This window comes from Phragmites australis, chromosome 20 (genome assembly GCF_958298935.1).
Source record: "Phragmites australis chromosome 20, lpPhrAust1.1, whole genome shotgun sequence".
Taxonomy (NCBI): domain Eukaryota; kingdom Viridiplantae; phylum Streptophyta; class Magnoliopsida; order Poales; family Poaceae; genus Phragmites; species Phragmites australis.
Window position 1 is genome coordinate 15,343,287 of NC_084940.1, and position 15,659 is coordinate 15,358,945.

At 42.3% G+C, this 15,659-nt stretch overlaps 1 protein-coding gene across 2 annotated transcripts; it reads right to left on the minus strand.

Annotated features, from left to right (window-relative positions):
* Window positions 1-6,431, minus strand: LOC133901914 (ubiquitin-conjugating enzyme E2-17 kDa-like). 2 transcript variants are annotated; one of them, XM_062343447.1, is made up of 4 exons: window positions 6,141-6,431; window positions 5,041-5,100; window positions 4,590-4,807; window positions 1-526 (listed from the first exon to the last, which is right to left on the minus strand). In XM_062343447.1, exons 3-4 carry the CDS (start codon window positions 4,803-4,805, stop codon window positions 296-298), a joined length of 447 nt encoding a protein of 148 aa, XP_062199431.1. In that variant the 5' UTR covers window positions 4,806-4,807; window positions 5,041-5,100; window positions 6,141-6,431; the 3' UTR covers window positions 1-295. The 2 variants fall into 2 exon arrangements, with proteins under 2 accessions (XP_062199431.1, XP_062199432.1); XM_062343448.1 differs by lacking the exon at window positions 5,041-5,100 and having other exon boundaries at window positions 6,141-6,430.
* Between the last annotated feature and the right edge of the window lie 9,228 nt (window positions 6,432-15,659).

Consider the following 15,659-nt stretch of genomic DNA (forward strand, 5'->3'; position numbering starts at 1 on the left):
TGAAAATATAACACCTTAAAACATACAAATTGTTACGGTTTCTTGGCAAGGTTACACACACGAATGCGGTGATCACAAATGCTCTTCAGGGTATAAACCAAAGTATGGGCACAGAACTCAGATTATCCAGCTTTGACCCAACTGTACACAGATAAACTTTGTTCTGAGAAGCCAGTATAATTGACAACCGTCTGGGTCTCTGGGGTACCATCATAAGACATGAAACCGGTTCGACTTAATTCTTATAGTGCCACAATGATCTTTGCACTGAAAACACTGCTCAGTGCAATATGCATCAGCCCATTGCGTACTTCTGGGTCCAGGCCCTTGCAGTTTCTTCATAGCGCTGCCTATGGCTCTTGTACATGTGGGCGATCTCCGGGACGAGGGGGTCGTCCGGGTTGGGGTCAGTGAGGAGCGAACTGATGGAGAGGAGGACCTTTGATATGGTCAATGCTGGGCTCCACTGCTCCTTGAGGATGTCAAGGCAAATGCTCCCATTAGAGTTGATGTTTGGGTGATACACCTGTAATTCAGTAAAACCATCGATGACATTAGTCGCGAGAAAGGAGAAATAGCTTGTAGTAAAAAAAAGAAAAACTCAACCCAAGAGGAGAGACGTCCTGAAGGATATTGCAACTAGGTCGAGGAAAAGGCCCCGAAGGCTGGGCGCCCAGGAAACTCGCTAAAAACGGTTATCTCAGCGAGGGGCCTTTTATTTGTGAGAACCAGGGTTCAAGCCCTAGCTGATAGCCCCGCAACTGGAGTTCTTACCACCCCGCTACTCGCACATTCTCAATAGCTTGTGGTAGTATCCTAGCAAGGTTAACTACTCGAATGATAATTGTTTGGATCAATAACCAAAACAAATTCTTCCATATAATTTTAATTAGATAGGACTACAACCATTCTGCTCTATGTTATACTAGTAGAAGCTGTTACCACCTATTTTTATCAACCGTATGTTATATTATAGAGTCTAGTCTTCCAAACTTATGAAATTAGGAAAAAAAAGAATTCAAGGGAACCAACGTGATCTGAATTGCATATGGCAATGCCAATAAACCATTGTTGACAGACCGACACTGTCATGTATAGACTTCAGGATTTGCCAGGCAGTACCCATAATTTTAGAAGAAGCCCTACTGCATTAGAATTTATCCATTCCAATTCAAGCATCACCCACACCAAACTCTGGAAGAAAAATTAGCTCTACGTTACTGCTGAAGCAAAGTGTTGATAACTCACAGGTACTTAAGCATTGAGCATGACTTTGACCATATACTTCAGTTTACAGAAGTCCAAAATTTTGAAAATAAAATGATGATATAAGTGTTAGGAATAACAACTTGTATTCAATGGTAGCCTATGGGAGCAATACATAGAGTACATGAGGGAAACACTAGACTAGGAGATTACCATAATAATACCTTTGACTATTATACCCTTAACACCTAATATAATCCTATCATAATGGGGATAAACATCCACTGGGAAGATAGTCGAGCGGCGTCAGCTGCTAAGGAAGGGATTAGGCTATAGATTGGGGAGATTTAAAAAATAAGGGGAGACCTAGATTAATTCTTCTCTTGCTTGCCTTTATTCTAAATATTACCTCTTTATATAGGGATGGTGATTACAATTCTAAACTGACTTCAAATCCTAATTTACCAAACTTATCTCCTACTGAATTAGAAGCCAAATCAAATCCAACTTCCACCAAACTTCTCTCCTAAATAAATGTCAAGCACGATACAACCTTGGCTTTCTTGTCCATAACATCTCCCTCGTTGCGAGATAGCTCGTCCTCGAGCTGTGGTGGAGACCATGGCTGCATGCCTTCGAAGCCCCATGTTGACGAAGGGTTGCAGCGTCATTGTCCTGTCATAAGAGAGCACAGGATTGTCCAGATCCCGTTGCTCGCGATGCTACTAATGGTTTTCCTAGAGATAACTGCAACGCCATGGCCGGCCCTAGTGGCGTCGCCCATGGGGATAGCAACGGCGAAGCCAATGGTGGCTCTAATAGAGAGGTTGACAGGTGGCGCAGTTGCGCCAAGGCCAATGGTGGCTCTAACAGAGAGGTCGACGGGTGGCGCAGTTGCGCCAAGGATGGTCTTGACGGCATTGCCCATGGGGATAGCGATGGCGAGACCATCGGTGGTGCCAATGTTGAGGGCGATTAGCGATGGACAACGAGGTGGTGTATTCACGTCAACGTTGTTCTCGGCACCGCTACCCATTGGGATAGCAACGACGCCCAGTGAAGGTGGGACCAAGTCAGATGGTGTGGTAAACATCGCCATTGTTGGCTCCGGTGGCGTTGCCCATAGGGATGGCGATGGCGAAACCAACGGCGACGATGCAGCTGAAGCCATGGGTTGGGATTACCTGTCTCTGATACCAAATATTATGATATAAACATTTGTCGGGAGGATAGTCAGGCGGCGTTGACTGCTAGGGGAGAGATTAGACCATAGATTGAGGAGATTTAGAATATTAGAGTAGACTTAGATTAATTCTTCTCTTGCTTGCCTTTATTCTAAATATTGCCTCTCCTTATATAGAGAGGGTGATTACAATTCTAAACCGACTCCAAATACTAACTTACCAAACTTATCTCCTAATGAATTGGAAACCAAATCAAACTTATCTCCTAACTAAATCAAATCCAACTCCTACCAAACTTATCTCCTAAATAAATGGCAAGCACGATACAACCCTGGCTTTCCTACCCATAACAACACACCCTCAAATGCAAGACATATGCAATAGCATTGCATTTGAAAGAGGTGACACTAAGTAATAAACTTAGACAAAATAAAACTAATACATCCAAAAATTGTCTCTTCAAAGCCGTCGTAGAGTGGAGCCTTGGTAATCCTATCAAATCAAGCTGAAAAGGTGCAAAGCGAAGCACAGAAGTACAGTTGTGATGATGACAACAAAAGAATGCCCTTAGTCAAGAATCGCAACAAAGCGACGACGAGTGACGCGATGACAAACAAAATTGCTAAGCTACGGAAAGACCACGATGACAAAAGAATGCCCTAGATCAAGAATTGCAAACACAATAATTATGAGTAGCAAGAAAACAAATGAAGTTGTTACTAAAGCTAAGGAAAGATCTAGATGGCACTGTTGCATCAATAATGACGGAAAAGAAATTGACTAATTGATGAAGGAATATGTAGACTCGCACGGCATAGACGAACTCAAAGAGAGACTAAGACTTGGATGTGGTCGCAATAGAATTGCAAAAACTCTAACACGAGACTATAACACTAGTAGGCAACAGTGGGGAAACAAAGGCTAAAGCTAGATGCAAGAGCACCAAACAAAAGGACTCGTAGTACCAAATCATAGCCTAGCACAACAGCAGCACCAACCAACGACTAGGATAACAGTAGCGACAACAAATCAAAAGATAGCAAGCAGTAGCCCAATGAACCCCACGGTGCCATCATCCAAACATGCTAATGCACATTAAGGAACTGCTAGCTTTGCTAAAGCTAGCACATGTGGAGCAGCAACACCAGCATGGTAGCGAGATGCGTAGAGCGACAGGGCTCAACGATGAGCGAGATCGACCCGTAATGGAAGATCCTTGCGTTAGGAAGGCCACCTTGTCGTCGCTGACCTTGATGAAGTCGGCCTCCTTCCAGATGTGGAGGATGCCCAAGGGCACATTCGTTGGGGTTGTAGGAGCATAGCAGAGCAGAGGCCTTGGTGGCGAAGGAGCCCAGTGTCAGAGTAGGCCGGTGTCGGAGGAACCTGAAGCCAGAGGAACGCGTAGTTGAGCCGCACCAATGACGGTTTGGCAGAGTAGGCGAAGTACGGGTACACATTCACGAGCAGCGGCATGGACCTGGATGCTAGGAAGGACACGATCGGCCTAACTGACATCAACACCGCCTCAAAGGACGTGCCCTGCGATGGCAGGTATGAGGACTCGAGCACAGACGACATGACCAGCACGCTGAACCCCACAGCCCAAAGTGCGGACTCTAGATTTCGCATTACCGGGAGGATGTGCACTGCGTCGTCCCCGGGAATGACCTCATTGCCTGCGGTGATGTAGCAGTAGCAGACGGCTCTAGCGAATGGTTACACGTAGGACTTGCTGCGCTCCGACAAGGAAAGAGGTGGATCAGGCAGGGGAGATCCAGATCCGGCCAAGGAAGTGGTGGATCTGACCGGAGAGGAGCTAGATCCGGCCGGGAATCAGACTGATGGAGAGAGAGATGGCTACGGGACGAGTTGTTACAACCCCAAAAAATTACCTAGCTAGGAATAGCAACTTGTATTTAATGGTAACCCATGTGGGCAATATATAGAGTACATGAGAGAAACCCTAAACTAGGAGATTACCATAATACCCTTGACTATTAACAAGAAGCACACAAATATTGATTTTGAAATGGAACCTTTTCAACATGAAATCCCCAAAGACCACTCCTATTGAGTAGTATGTCAATAACAAGGTCTAGAGCAACCATGGCTGCAGCAGAAAGGTTCAAATACTAGTGATGAATAAAGGTGTTAACAAAGCAAAAGGATAGGGAAATCAGATTAATAACACAAGCTCACCTTTGTTTGGAAGTTCACTTTTGGAGGTTTAAAGGGGTAGTCAGGAGGGAAATGGATATTAACAAAGAACACCCCTCCTGCATAGGGGCTGTCATTAGGACCCATGATTGTGGCCTGCCAGTGGAATAGATCCTCTCCAGCAGGTCCAGCACTGCATGATGTCGGTGGATCCTTCTGCAAATCCATGAGTTCCTTCTGAATCCTTTTGCTCCCCATATCTGGAAAAAAGAGAATATATAGATCAAAACAATGATGCACAAGGTCAGAAATAACTTTTGAGTACAGAGCACAAACTCTGTCATCTTGAGTTTTCAAATAAATTGCCTGATATGGACTATAAACAGTATCAGAAGACATGAACAAATTTTAGATGAATTGGCTGACATGAAATCTATCAAAGAACTAGGGGTTCTGAATCTAGTTCAAACATATCTACTAGGTCAATCACTACCTTTTCCTTTTGTTTCCTTTTATCTTTTGTAAAGGTGCAGGGACAGTCCAAATGAACGGCCTGTTCAAAGTGTCACATGCATAACATGAGTACTGAGTCATTTCGATATATTGAAAAAGATGTAACAGAATACTTGACTATTGGTCAAAATAAAATTTGATAATAAGAAGCTATCGTTGTAAGATTAAAGAATAAAACAGCTCAATATTAATTATAGACCGCAGCTAGATGGCATCATAGTTTCCAAAGAAGTGGTTATTACTTCAACATATAGCTAGGTTTTCCCATTTGTAGTATGATACCATTGCGTCCAATAATGCCATTACCGAAACAAGTTCAGAGAAATGCTGCTAATGCATAATAGCACGAATACAAAGGACTAGCCATACTGATAGACCATTATTTTAACTAAAAACAAATTATGATTGTCGGTGTACTCTATGAACTATTACTGAGTTGTTTGCTTTTCTCCCCCTCAAAATGTTGTTCAAAGAATATTAATGCCCTTTTGATAGATGTTCGACAATATTCGGGTAGGAACTATAGAGATTACTATTCTAAAATATGGAATGTACACTACTGAAACCTTGATCCTACGCACATTCTTCAGAAACTGAGAATTCAATATTCTAATCCTCCAACTGAATTACAGCGCGACGTATCTATCCATTCATGCCTGGCTCCAGAAACAAGCTTCAGAAACCACACCAAATGTTTGCAGATTACATTTCCCGATCCAGAATCTTAAGGAATCTTTCAGGATATTCAGAAGCGGGCCCCCCTATCAGAATTTCAAGATGCTAAAGGTCCAACAAAACCAAACACATCTCAATTTTCCGTGGATGGAATTTGATCGGTTCCTTTCCCCTCGTTCCTCAAAGTCAACACCAATCCCTAAAGGATCAAACATATTGATCAACACGAACCTACCATTCTCTGGCACAACAGAGAAATTCTTGCAGTCGCTGATCCAAAACAGTCCTAATCCAGCAGCTATTTCTAGTCAAAATAAAGCACGGAATCGCCAAGAACACATCGCCCTGAATCAAGACCCGACCAAGTAGACGATCAAGAAAGTGTTGAAGCGAATCGCATATTACCTCGACGTAGAGCTCGGATTAGTCTCACTGCTGCCCCGTTCGATCTCCCAAGAGGGGAAGAATCTAAATTGCCTCAGTACTTTATGGATGGGGATGGGATTATAGGTGTGGGAGACTGAGATGGAGTAGTCGCTTCTCTTTGATTTCGTGCAATTGGCTGCTGCTGATTAGTTTAATCGATTTCGACTGGGCCAAACTGTCGGTGGCTTAGCTAATTGCGGTTTCTGATCTTCACCATCCAGCAAAAAATCTCGTTGTGGATTCAATCATTCCAGGGAAGAAGTAACCTGGTACGACAAGTAACAATAACCTCAATAAAAAGCGTGTTTAGTTATGTATTTATATGTTTTTTAGTCTGATGGATGCAAAACTTTGAATCAGATTATATAGACGGATTTACTTGTTAGTATTATAAATTATTTTTATATAAATAATTAGTTATATTTTTAATTCTTGTATTTGCTTATGCAACATTAAATTCGGTCAATAAAAATAACTCAATTCAGCTTGTTTAAACAGATACAACTAACTAAACACTCTTATTTTTAACAAATATGACTCCACTCAGTCTGCATATACAATCTATGCGAGCAACTAATCGTACCATATGGGTGTGATTGATTGCTCTCATATACCATATATGCAGTTTGATGAAAAACAGGCTGAGCGAAGTCATATTCGTTAAAAATAAGAATGTTTGATTGGTTGTATCTGTGCTGAGCGAATTTCTGTTTGGTTGACCAAATATAAGGCTACATGAGCAGGTGTAAGAGTTCAGATTGTGATTGGTTGCTCGCATTAAGGTAATTTTGTAACACTGACAAGTAGACCCACCTGCATAAGTAAATGTAGGAACATGTATCCGTTGGAACAGGCTGATGATGTATATTTGCATCTATCAGTCTAAGCTAGGATAATAGATGCTGACAACCAAACACGCTTCTTGATGAAATTATACGCATCTGTTAGGCCATGATCTTCAAATACGAGCAACCAATCACACTCGTACAATACGTAGACACATGCACACAATTACACCACCACACACGCACTCACACAATGTCTAAACACCACACAAGCACTCACACAATGTCTACTAAAGACCGAAGATACGAAACTTGAACATTGATAAGTCACCATAGACGTCTTATTGTCGATTGGTACGTCCTACTACTGAAAGAAATTTTCATCTTAATCTGACACACAAGGAGTTGTGTCAAAGATTAGTTCATCACAATACGTTCGTAATTGAATTGAGGTACCTTCAAGATCAAAGATCGAGTAGGAAACAAGACACGCGATATATACATGTCCGGGCCCCCAGAGAAGAGTAATACCCTACATTCTGTGTGGATGATGTTGTATATAGATTGTGTCGAGTACAAGCAAGGTGGCTAGACCTATTATAATGGAGTAGATAGGATCTAAACTAATTTAGGATTGAAGTCGCTGAGTATCTCCAAACCTAAGGTCTTAGTGCTTGTGTCGAGTTATGTAGATGTGGATCTGTTATGAGTTCTCCTAGAGGTCAGGGTCCCCGCCTTATACAAGGATCCTAGTGCCACCTTAGTTCTAACCGTAGTCGATAGGGAGTCTTTCATCTTGTCGGTTAAGCCAAGATAGTCAAATCCAGCTTAGATACTAGTCGTGTTCAAGTTGGTTAACCCGATCGAGACCTTTCTAGTATAGGCTTTCATGATCTCCGGGCATACTGGGCTCCACATATTCAAATCCGTAATATCCGAAGGTGTCCATCAAGTATATGGTGTACCCTATCCATGTGTAGTATACTTCTTATGTGCATATACTCCATAGTTAGATATTCGACAGTAGCCCACTAACTTCGCTCAGTAAGGAGGTTTTCCACAAGTGCCTTCCCGAGTACTGCCAAGCCCAAACTTGGTCGAGTGAGGTAGATCAAGCATTTAGTCAAAATATTTGAGCAAGGAAGGTCATGTTCTGAGTATTGAGTGGAAACATTATTAGGTCGAGTGCCTTGCTGTTGTCCGCACTTGAGACTCAAAAAAGGCTTGAAAACTTAATTTCTTGACATCCGTCTCTGAGTAGAGTTAAAAATAAATCTCTGAAATTTAAAAAGCTGGGTATAAGCGCATTTATTACACGCAAATGGGCGTGCAGAGATTCACACGATGCCATCATCCCGTCTTTCACGTCGAACGAGGTGCTATAGTAACGAGAGCAGTTACCAAAGTAAACTTAATTACCAAGATATTTATCCTTAGAAACCTGGACTATAGCTATTCTTCATCCTCTTGCCATCAGTCCCTGTTTCAAGCTCTCAGCTTTCTTCGCCAAAGCTTGCGCTGCCGCACAGAAAATCTCGTTCATGGCTTCCAACCTTTCCAGGAATGCCACCTCTTCTTCCTCTCATGAGAAAGAATCCTACTTGAAGACGGTTGACGCATCCCCCAAGCAACTATATGAGATGAGGCTCCTGATCGAAGCCTAGGATCAATGATGCAAGAATCAAAGCTCCAAAAACTCGAAGGCGAAGGAATTGTTTCCCCACAATCTAGCCAACTGGAGGCTGGCATCGAGTGAGAAATTCCCATCATGCTAGTTTGATCATGAGATAGTGGTTTTTGAATCCTTTTGCTGTTGCGATTTTAATGTTCCCCTTCCAAATTGAGCTCAACATACTTGACTGTTATCAAATTGAGCTCCACCACTTGAATCCAAGCTCGATCACTATGTTTAGTGTCTTTGTCCATATGTGCGAAGTCTTCCTTGGTATCGAACCAAGCTTGAATTTGTTCCAGTATTTTTATCATCTAAAAAGGAATACTGAGAATAAATATGTCGGAGGTTGTGATTTCCAACAGCGGAATGGGAGGAAGAATTTTTATATCCCGATTGCTTTAATCTCCTCATGGTAAAAAGATTGGAAAAAGCTCTGATTTTATGTCTTCAACCTCAATACAGTCATCTCTCCATTAGTCCATAGGGGTCTCCAGCCCAAACCAAATCCGTCCTGGTCGAAGAAGCATTGCGAGCTCGTCCATACTGCCCACTACATCAAGAAGATTGGCGAACTTAGGCAGAGTGGCTTAACCGGGTAGTATGTGGCCAAAGACTTCATTAGTCGAAGGTCAAATCCCTTGAAAGCGTGGGATAACTTTTCTTGAGATTATGTTGGAGATAATGATAGCTCCCGAGATGCGGCTGAATATAAGATTTGTCTTAGCATTTTACCGATTCTGTAGTTGCAGTTGTTAGACCCATCCAAACTACACTTGGCTTAATCGACACAATAGTCAATTAAAATGAGAGTAACTCCGGCAATCCTGACATATGCTCAACAAGCATGAGATCACAGCATATACCGTTTACAACATAGTTTCATCACAAGATATGAAAAGAGTTCAAAGGTTTAACTTTTATTATATACCTTGTTCACAAGTTCTAGTTTCTACTTATTTTAGAGTTTTCATATGCAACGGAAGTACTAACAACAAAAGATCAGTGGCGCCATTGCCCAAAAAGGCTCCACCATGACTAGCTTAAGCAGACCATCTCTACTCCTGCCCATCACCGGTGTCAGTGGGATAAAAATATCCATATACTAGCTCATCGTCACCTGCATCAACTTAAAGGCAACACCTTGAGTACGAAGGTATTCGCAAGACTTACATAATGTGAGTATAAATTACCCTAACTCCAAGGATAATGCATTTGAATAAATAGCAAGGGAAAACCACAAAGTTAAGTTGATTTAGCGAAAAGCAGTTTAACCAATATGATGACTTGCACAACTAATATTGATTGACCATAATAAAAAACTCCAAGACTATAAACTTGCTCAACTCAATTAAGCATCAGCACATGCTTCTCCCAGAAGCCCATATACTTTTCATTTTCCAAACTAAACGAAACTCTACGATTGATGCGGATGAAACTTAAGCACGCTCATGACCGAGAGTGTGATAATTCGAATTTTTCTTACATCCTGTAGGGGGTACATCTTTACCCACATGACTTAAGTCCATCCTCTTGCCCCCCTCCCCCCCAAGATAACTTTTCTCATACCTGAAACTACCCACTTGCACATGCCCCCTATGGCACCGGGGTTACTGCGAGTGTGTCCCGGACACCTCCGGCTCCCTACACCTTGCTTCTCCTCATTCTATTTCTTTTACGCGTCATAAGGTCGCAAGGCAAGCATCAGCACGGTGTATAATAATCGGCTCATTCATACATTTATTGAATATGTGGAAGTACGGAAAGTTCTTAAGCCAATGACACCAACGGACGGTACTTAATCTATGCAAGCGATCTATGACATCCAGGTCTCCTCTCCTGAACTGCCCTTGACACGACCCACATCTCGTCTCAAAACTCACCAACTCATCATCCCAACTTGTCCTTCTTTCAAAATAGTAATTGATAGTCCTATAGCTCGCGAACGACGGTGACTTATGCATTGCTAAGCATTCCGAACTTCTTTTAAGTTGGACCATGATACATTATACCCAATCTACAAGGATGGAGATCATCAACATATCAAGGTAGGGACATATGCATCAAATAGGTTCTGCCTAATTCCTGACATCAACTCGCTAAAACATGCATATATGATTGGTAGCAATATCTAGAAAATTAACCAATAGTTCACCAAAATATAGGAGAAATATGAGAGATGCTTGTATGGTGCTTCCCGTTCTTCACTAACGGGTTTGTCTTTTGTTTTAAACACGCAACTCTTTGAAGCGCCAGTTTCTAAATAAGGAACGGTGCATCGCAATGAATACGATGACATGCAATGAAAGATGTTCCATAGTGCATGATGACAGTAGAGATGCAATGCATCGTTTTATGGACTTATAGCATCAAAGATTTTCTTAATTCAAATTATTGTTAAACATTTAATAATTTTTGATTAATTAAGCTTAAAACAAAGCTTAATCCTAATTAGAAAGCTAATTATGTTTAGCATGAGAGTGAGAATTTTTAATGAACAGAGCATCAATTACTAAGGTTAACAAAATTCAGTTCAACAATTTTGGATTTACTAATAATTACTTATGAATTATTAAAGCTTGAACCTATTCATTAATTAAATGAATTTTTAGTACATATTTCATGCTTGCTAATAATTTTAACAAGTAGAGAATGATCATATAGGATAAAAAATTTGTTTCACTATTTTTAGAGCTCTATACAGTTTATGGCGCATTTACAAGATTCAACCGATTTAATAGTTGAATAATAAACTGATTTCGCAAATTTTGAATTAACCAAAAAATAAAAATCCCTAAATTTTTTTGCACGGGGGAGGAGCTAGCCTCAGAGGCGACTGGTGGGGATGGTCTATTTGACTTTGGTCAAATGGCCTTGAGGCCATGGCTGCACAGCGCCACGGCCGGCTGGCGACTCGACCTGGCTTCGGCGGCAGCGAACAATGGTGGAACCTGGCCAGCAGAGGGTAGCAACGGCATCAGCGCAAGCACATGGTCCCGTCTGAGGCACGAGCGAACGATAATGATGGCCGAAAGGCGGCCAACAGCGGCGTATGGAGACAGCCGGTCTATGGCGGTTCAGTTGCACGCCGGGGTCAGTGAAGACGGCAATGGCTCAATCAACAAAGAGCAGAAGGAGCATTAGCGCAACCTAGGGAAGCTATTAGGCGCGGTCCCATTTGACTGGCTCAGTCGGGGCACGGCCAGTGGCATGCACAGAGGTGGCAGCGGCGGCGGGTGGCTTTTGCGGAGACCTACGCTAGTGTTAGGTTGAAGCTAAAATGGCATGCGCACAAGGTAGAGAAGAGCATGCGAGAGCTTACTAAGGTTTTGGTTGGGTAGGAGATGCAGTGTGGCGGTGGGTCAATGGCGGAGTGGCGGCAACACGCATCGGAGTTGGGGAAGAGAAGGTCGGCACACCAAATTTGGCTGGGAGAGGTGGGGATTCAGCGGGGGGAATGGTGGAGGGCATCGGGTGATTCTCCCCGAGGCTTCACACAGTCGGGCTAGGGCTAAACAGAGGTCGTGCGTGGTGGATTGGAGCTCGGTGGCGTGCTGCTCTGCGCTTTGCCGCTTCTTAGCTGAGTGAGAGAGACGGAGCAGCGAGGGAGTAAGGGAGAGAGAGAGCTCCAGAGAGAGATAAAGATGGTGGTCGATGTCTCTGGAAGCCTTGATGGCCGACGACATGGCTCAGTGGCTAGACACAAAGTCAACAATGGCGGTAGCCGACACGGAGCACAGAGCAGAGGGGATGACCAGAGGGACTAGACGAACAGTGACCGAGAAAAGATCTCCCTCCTTCTCTGATCCAAAAGTAGATTTTCCCAAGCTCCAAAATTTGTGGGAGAAATTTTATGGGAAACTATAATTCATGTGCAACCCATTTTAATTGGTCTGACCTAAAGAGCCTGAGCCAAACTCCAATTAAAATTTCTCAAAGATGCAACCTTTTCTAACTTGCTTCAATTTTTGAGACCTCAAAATAAATTCCAAAAATCTGGAAAAAAAATCGCAAATATTCTTCATATGCCATGGACCAATTTCTAAAATTGTTTCAAGCCCTTAGTTGCATAGCAAATTTATGTGTTCCTTCACAATGCATCACTTATGCTTAAGGTTAACAATTTATGTGTAAATTTAAATGCACTCAAATACTTACTCAATACTTAAAATATGATGCTAATGATGTTCATGAATGCTTAATGACATGTTTAAGGTTTTGGGATGTTACTGCAGTCAAACTATTTCGAGTGACTCCTTTTTTCTCCAGCCTTGTCCATGTAGGACACCAATGCTTGACTGAGCAAACTATTTGCTGAAGTGGTGCAACCATGCTCCATTCAACCTTAATCCCTCAAGAAGCCTCGACCACCAGTGAGAATTTGCTCGGATTGAGGAAACAATACTGATGATTATTTATTCGACCTGATTCATCTTTTTGATTTCAGATTCCAGTCCTCCATCAAGAGAATACTCCCTCCTCTAGCGCCAGCACAAGGGGAAAATACCGACTAGTCAAGATGCCGAATGGTCTCTTTGATGATCACTTTTTGATGTCGAATGGCCTCGCCATCCGAACCACCGACCATCAAACACACTCAGGGAAAGAATCAACTGGTATTAAAATCGAGTTCTTCAATGATCACTTGTTCATCTAAAACTCTGACTATCGAGTATATACCAACTGACACTTGGTCTGTAAGGGTGTACTTTTTCCATGAAATAACTGGTGCACCCCTTAATAGCCTCCTTGAGAGACCATCACATCTGATGACTCGACAAAAGAGGTAACTTTTATCAAGTTATAGCCCATCAAGTTATCACCCTTTCGTTGGTTATTCTTCTTAAGGATTCACTTGATAATTTCAGAATGATGATGTTTTATTGTTGGTTGGTTTCTTGTAGGCAATGGCTTCTTTAGCTTCTGGTTATCTCTTCGACCCAACCAGTCCCATCTGCTTGTGTGATAAGGAAGAAAGTCACCATCAAGAGGCAAAAGTCGAATATTGTTTCGCACATCCCAATCGCTAAAAGGTTATGCTTGAACAATTATCTTGTCTTGCAGCCTTCTTTTTCCTTCATTATGCTGCTAATTGCAAAGCTTCCTCCCCAAAGACAACAAAAGAGCAGACAATGAGCAGTTCAGCCAGTCAGCTGGTTCCAACCTCTCCAGTCATGTCACCTTTGATTCCTCAAGTAGAGAAACTTTTACTGATGCACCTGAAACAAGCCTGCAAACCGATAGAGCTGAGACCCCAGCATGGAACCCAACTGATGATCCTTGGGTGACACTCGAGGATCTCCTCAAGGCTATAAGTGCCCAGGCAGCTGTTGCCAAGGCTCGGTACACAATGATCGATCACACTAGCCATTAGAAGGCTCTCGAAGAGAAGGATGCCCTTTTAGCAGCTCGCCGATAAAAGATCAACAATCAGTTTACCTGTTGATCACTAGTATATGATCCGAATGCTAGATAACTAATAATGAATTGTTCCCATTTGCTTTCTTAGCTCTTGAAGCCAACTTGAGGATCCAACTCGATGTTGTCGCTGAGTCAATAAAGATCCAAGAAGGATGCAAATCAATGAGAAGAACTTAGAGGTCCTTTGAAAAAAGATAGAAGCTGATTGAGACACCATGACTGCCGAGCAGGACACCATCGCTGCCGCACGACATGCTGTGATTTTAGCACTTTTAAAGCTGAAGAAATAGACTCTCGATCGCATGAACCAGTTGGCCTCCAAAAGCACCGAGATAATGCTTGGTATTCTCAAAAGCTACAACCCCAACCTCGACACATCAGTCATGACAAAGGAGTTCGAGTGTTCGGTAGAGGAGGTACCAGACATCATTCTCGACATCAAACCTCTGATTCCTGCCTTCATCGAGTCCCTAGGGCTCAGCCTGCCTGATGATGAAAGTGAGGGCAGTCCCTCTAGCTGATGGTCCATTCCACTCGAAACATTCAATACTTGATCTGTGGTTTGGGGATGTCTGTAGACATTACTATTATTTTTGCTTGTCCAGTGTGCTCTTACCACTAATCCCTTGTTGATGAACTAGAGCTAGCATAAGTAGATGCAAAAATTGATTAGTACATGCTAAAATCATCATTTAAACCTATTTATCAAATATATGTCGATATCTGAAAACTCAACTAGACATATTATTAGATGCATTGGACCTCGAGTGACTTCTCGAATGATACTCAAGAAAAAGAAAAATACTAATATAAAACTAGAAAGAGAAAAAATAACACGATGATTTTTGCATCTTTTATCCGACTCGCGTATTTGACCAGTGTTCGAACATGAACTCAATAGAGAACACGCATGAGACCGACTAGAACTTCAGAACCTTGTTGGCCACTAAGTGTGAGATGTCTGATAATCTCTTGTGTTGTTATGCCTTGTGATGTGTAGTTGTTCTTCATTGACCCAACACATGCCTCTATTAGTTCTATCCAATGCAGTCGACAGAAAGCTAGATAATTTTTTTCCAAAAAATATGTATTTACAAAAATGGTATTACTATGTAGCCCCCGACTCTCTAGTCAAGGAGAAGATTTTCCGATCAGAGAGTAAGAAAGAACATACCTGTACCATCAAAAGTATATGATGTAACCCCTGACTCTCTGCTCGATGACTGAATAGAGTGGAGAGTAAAGCCGCATCATCAGAGGTATGTGATGTAGCCTCCGACTCTCTGTTTGATGTGATAATCAAGACAAAGAGTAGAGCTGTAGCATCAAAAGATACCAGATGTGACCCTGACTCTTCGCTCAATAATTGAGTTCGAGTAGAAAGTAGAGCATTAGCGGTGACATTAAACAATGTAGCTCTTGGCTCTCTGATTGGCTTGATAACTAAACAGAGAGGGAAGCATAAGCATCAAAATTATGTGATGTAGCCCCTGACTCTCTTCTCGATAACTGGATCGAGTGGAGAGTAGAGCATAAGCATCGAATCATTATGCTCGAAGGCGTAAACCTACGAGGGTATGGTTGTGATCATCGAGTGAATTCGAACAGTCAGGTAGGTGA

Coding starts and splice junctions, on each gene's coding strand:
- LOC133901914 (XM_062343447.1), bottom strand. CDS start 4,805: ATGGGGAGCAAAAGGATTCAGAAGGAACTCATGGATTTGCAGAAGGAT. Junction 527..4,589: donor AAGTGAACTTCCAAACAAAG/GTGAGCTTGTGT, acceptor ACTGAATTACAG/GTGTATCACCCAAACATCAA.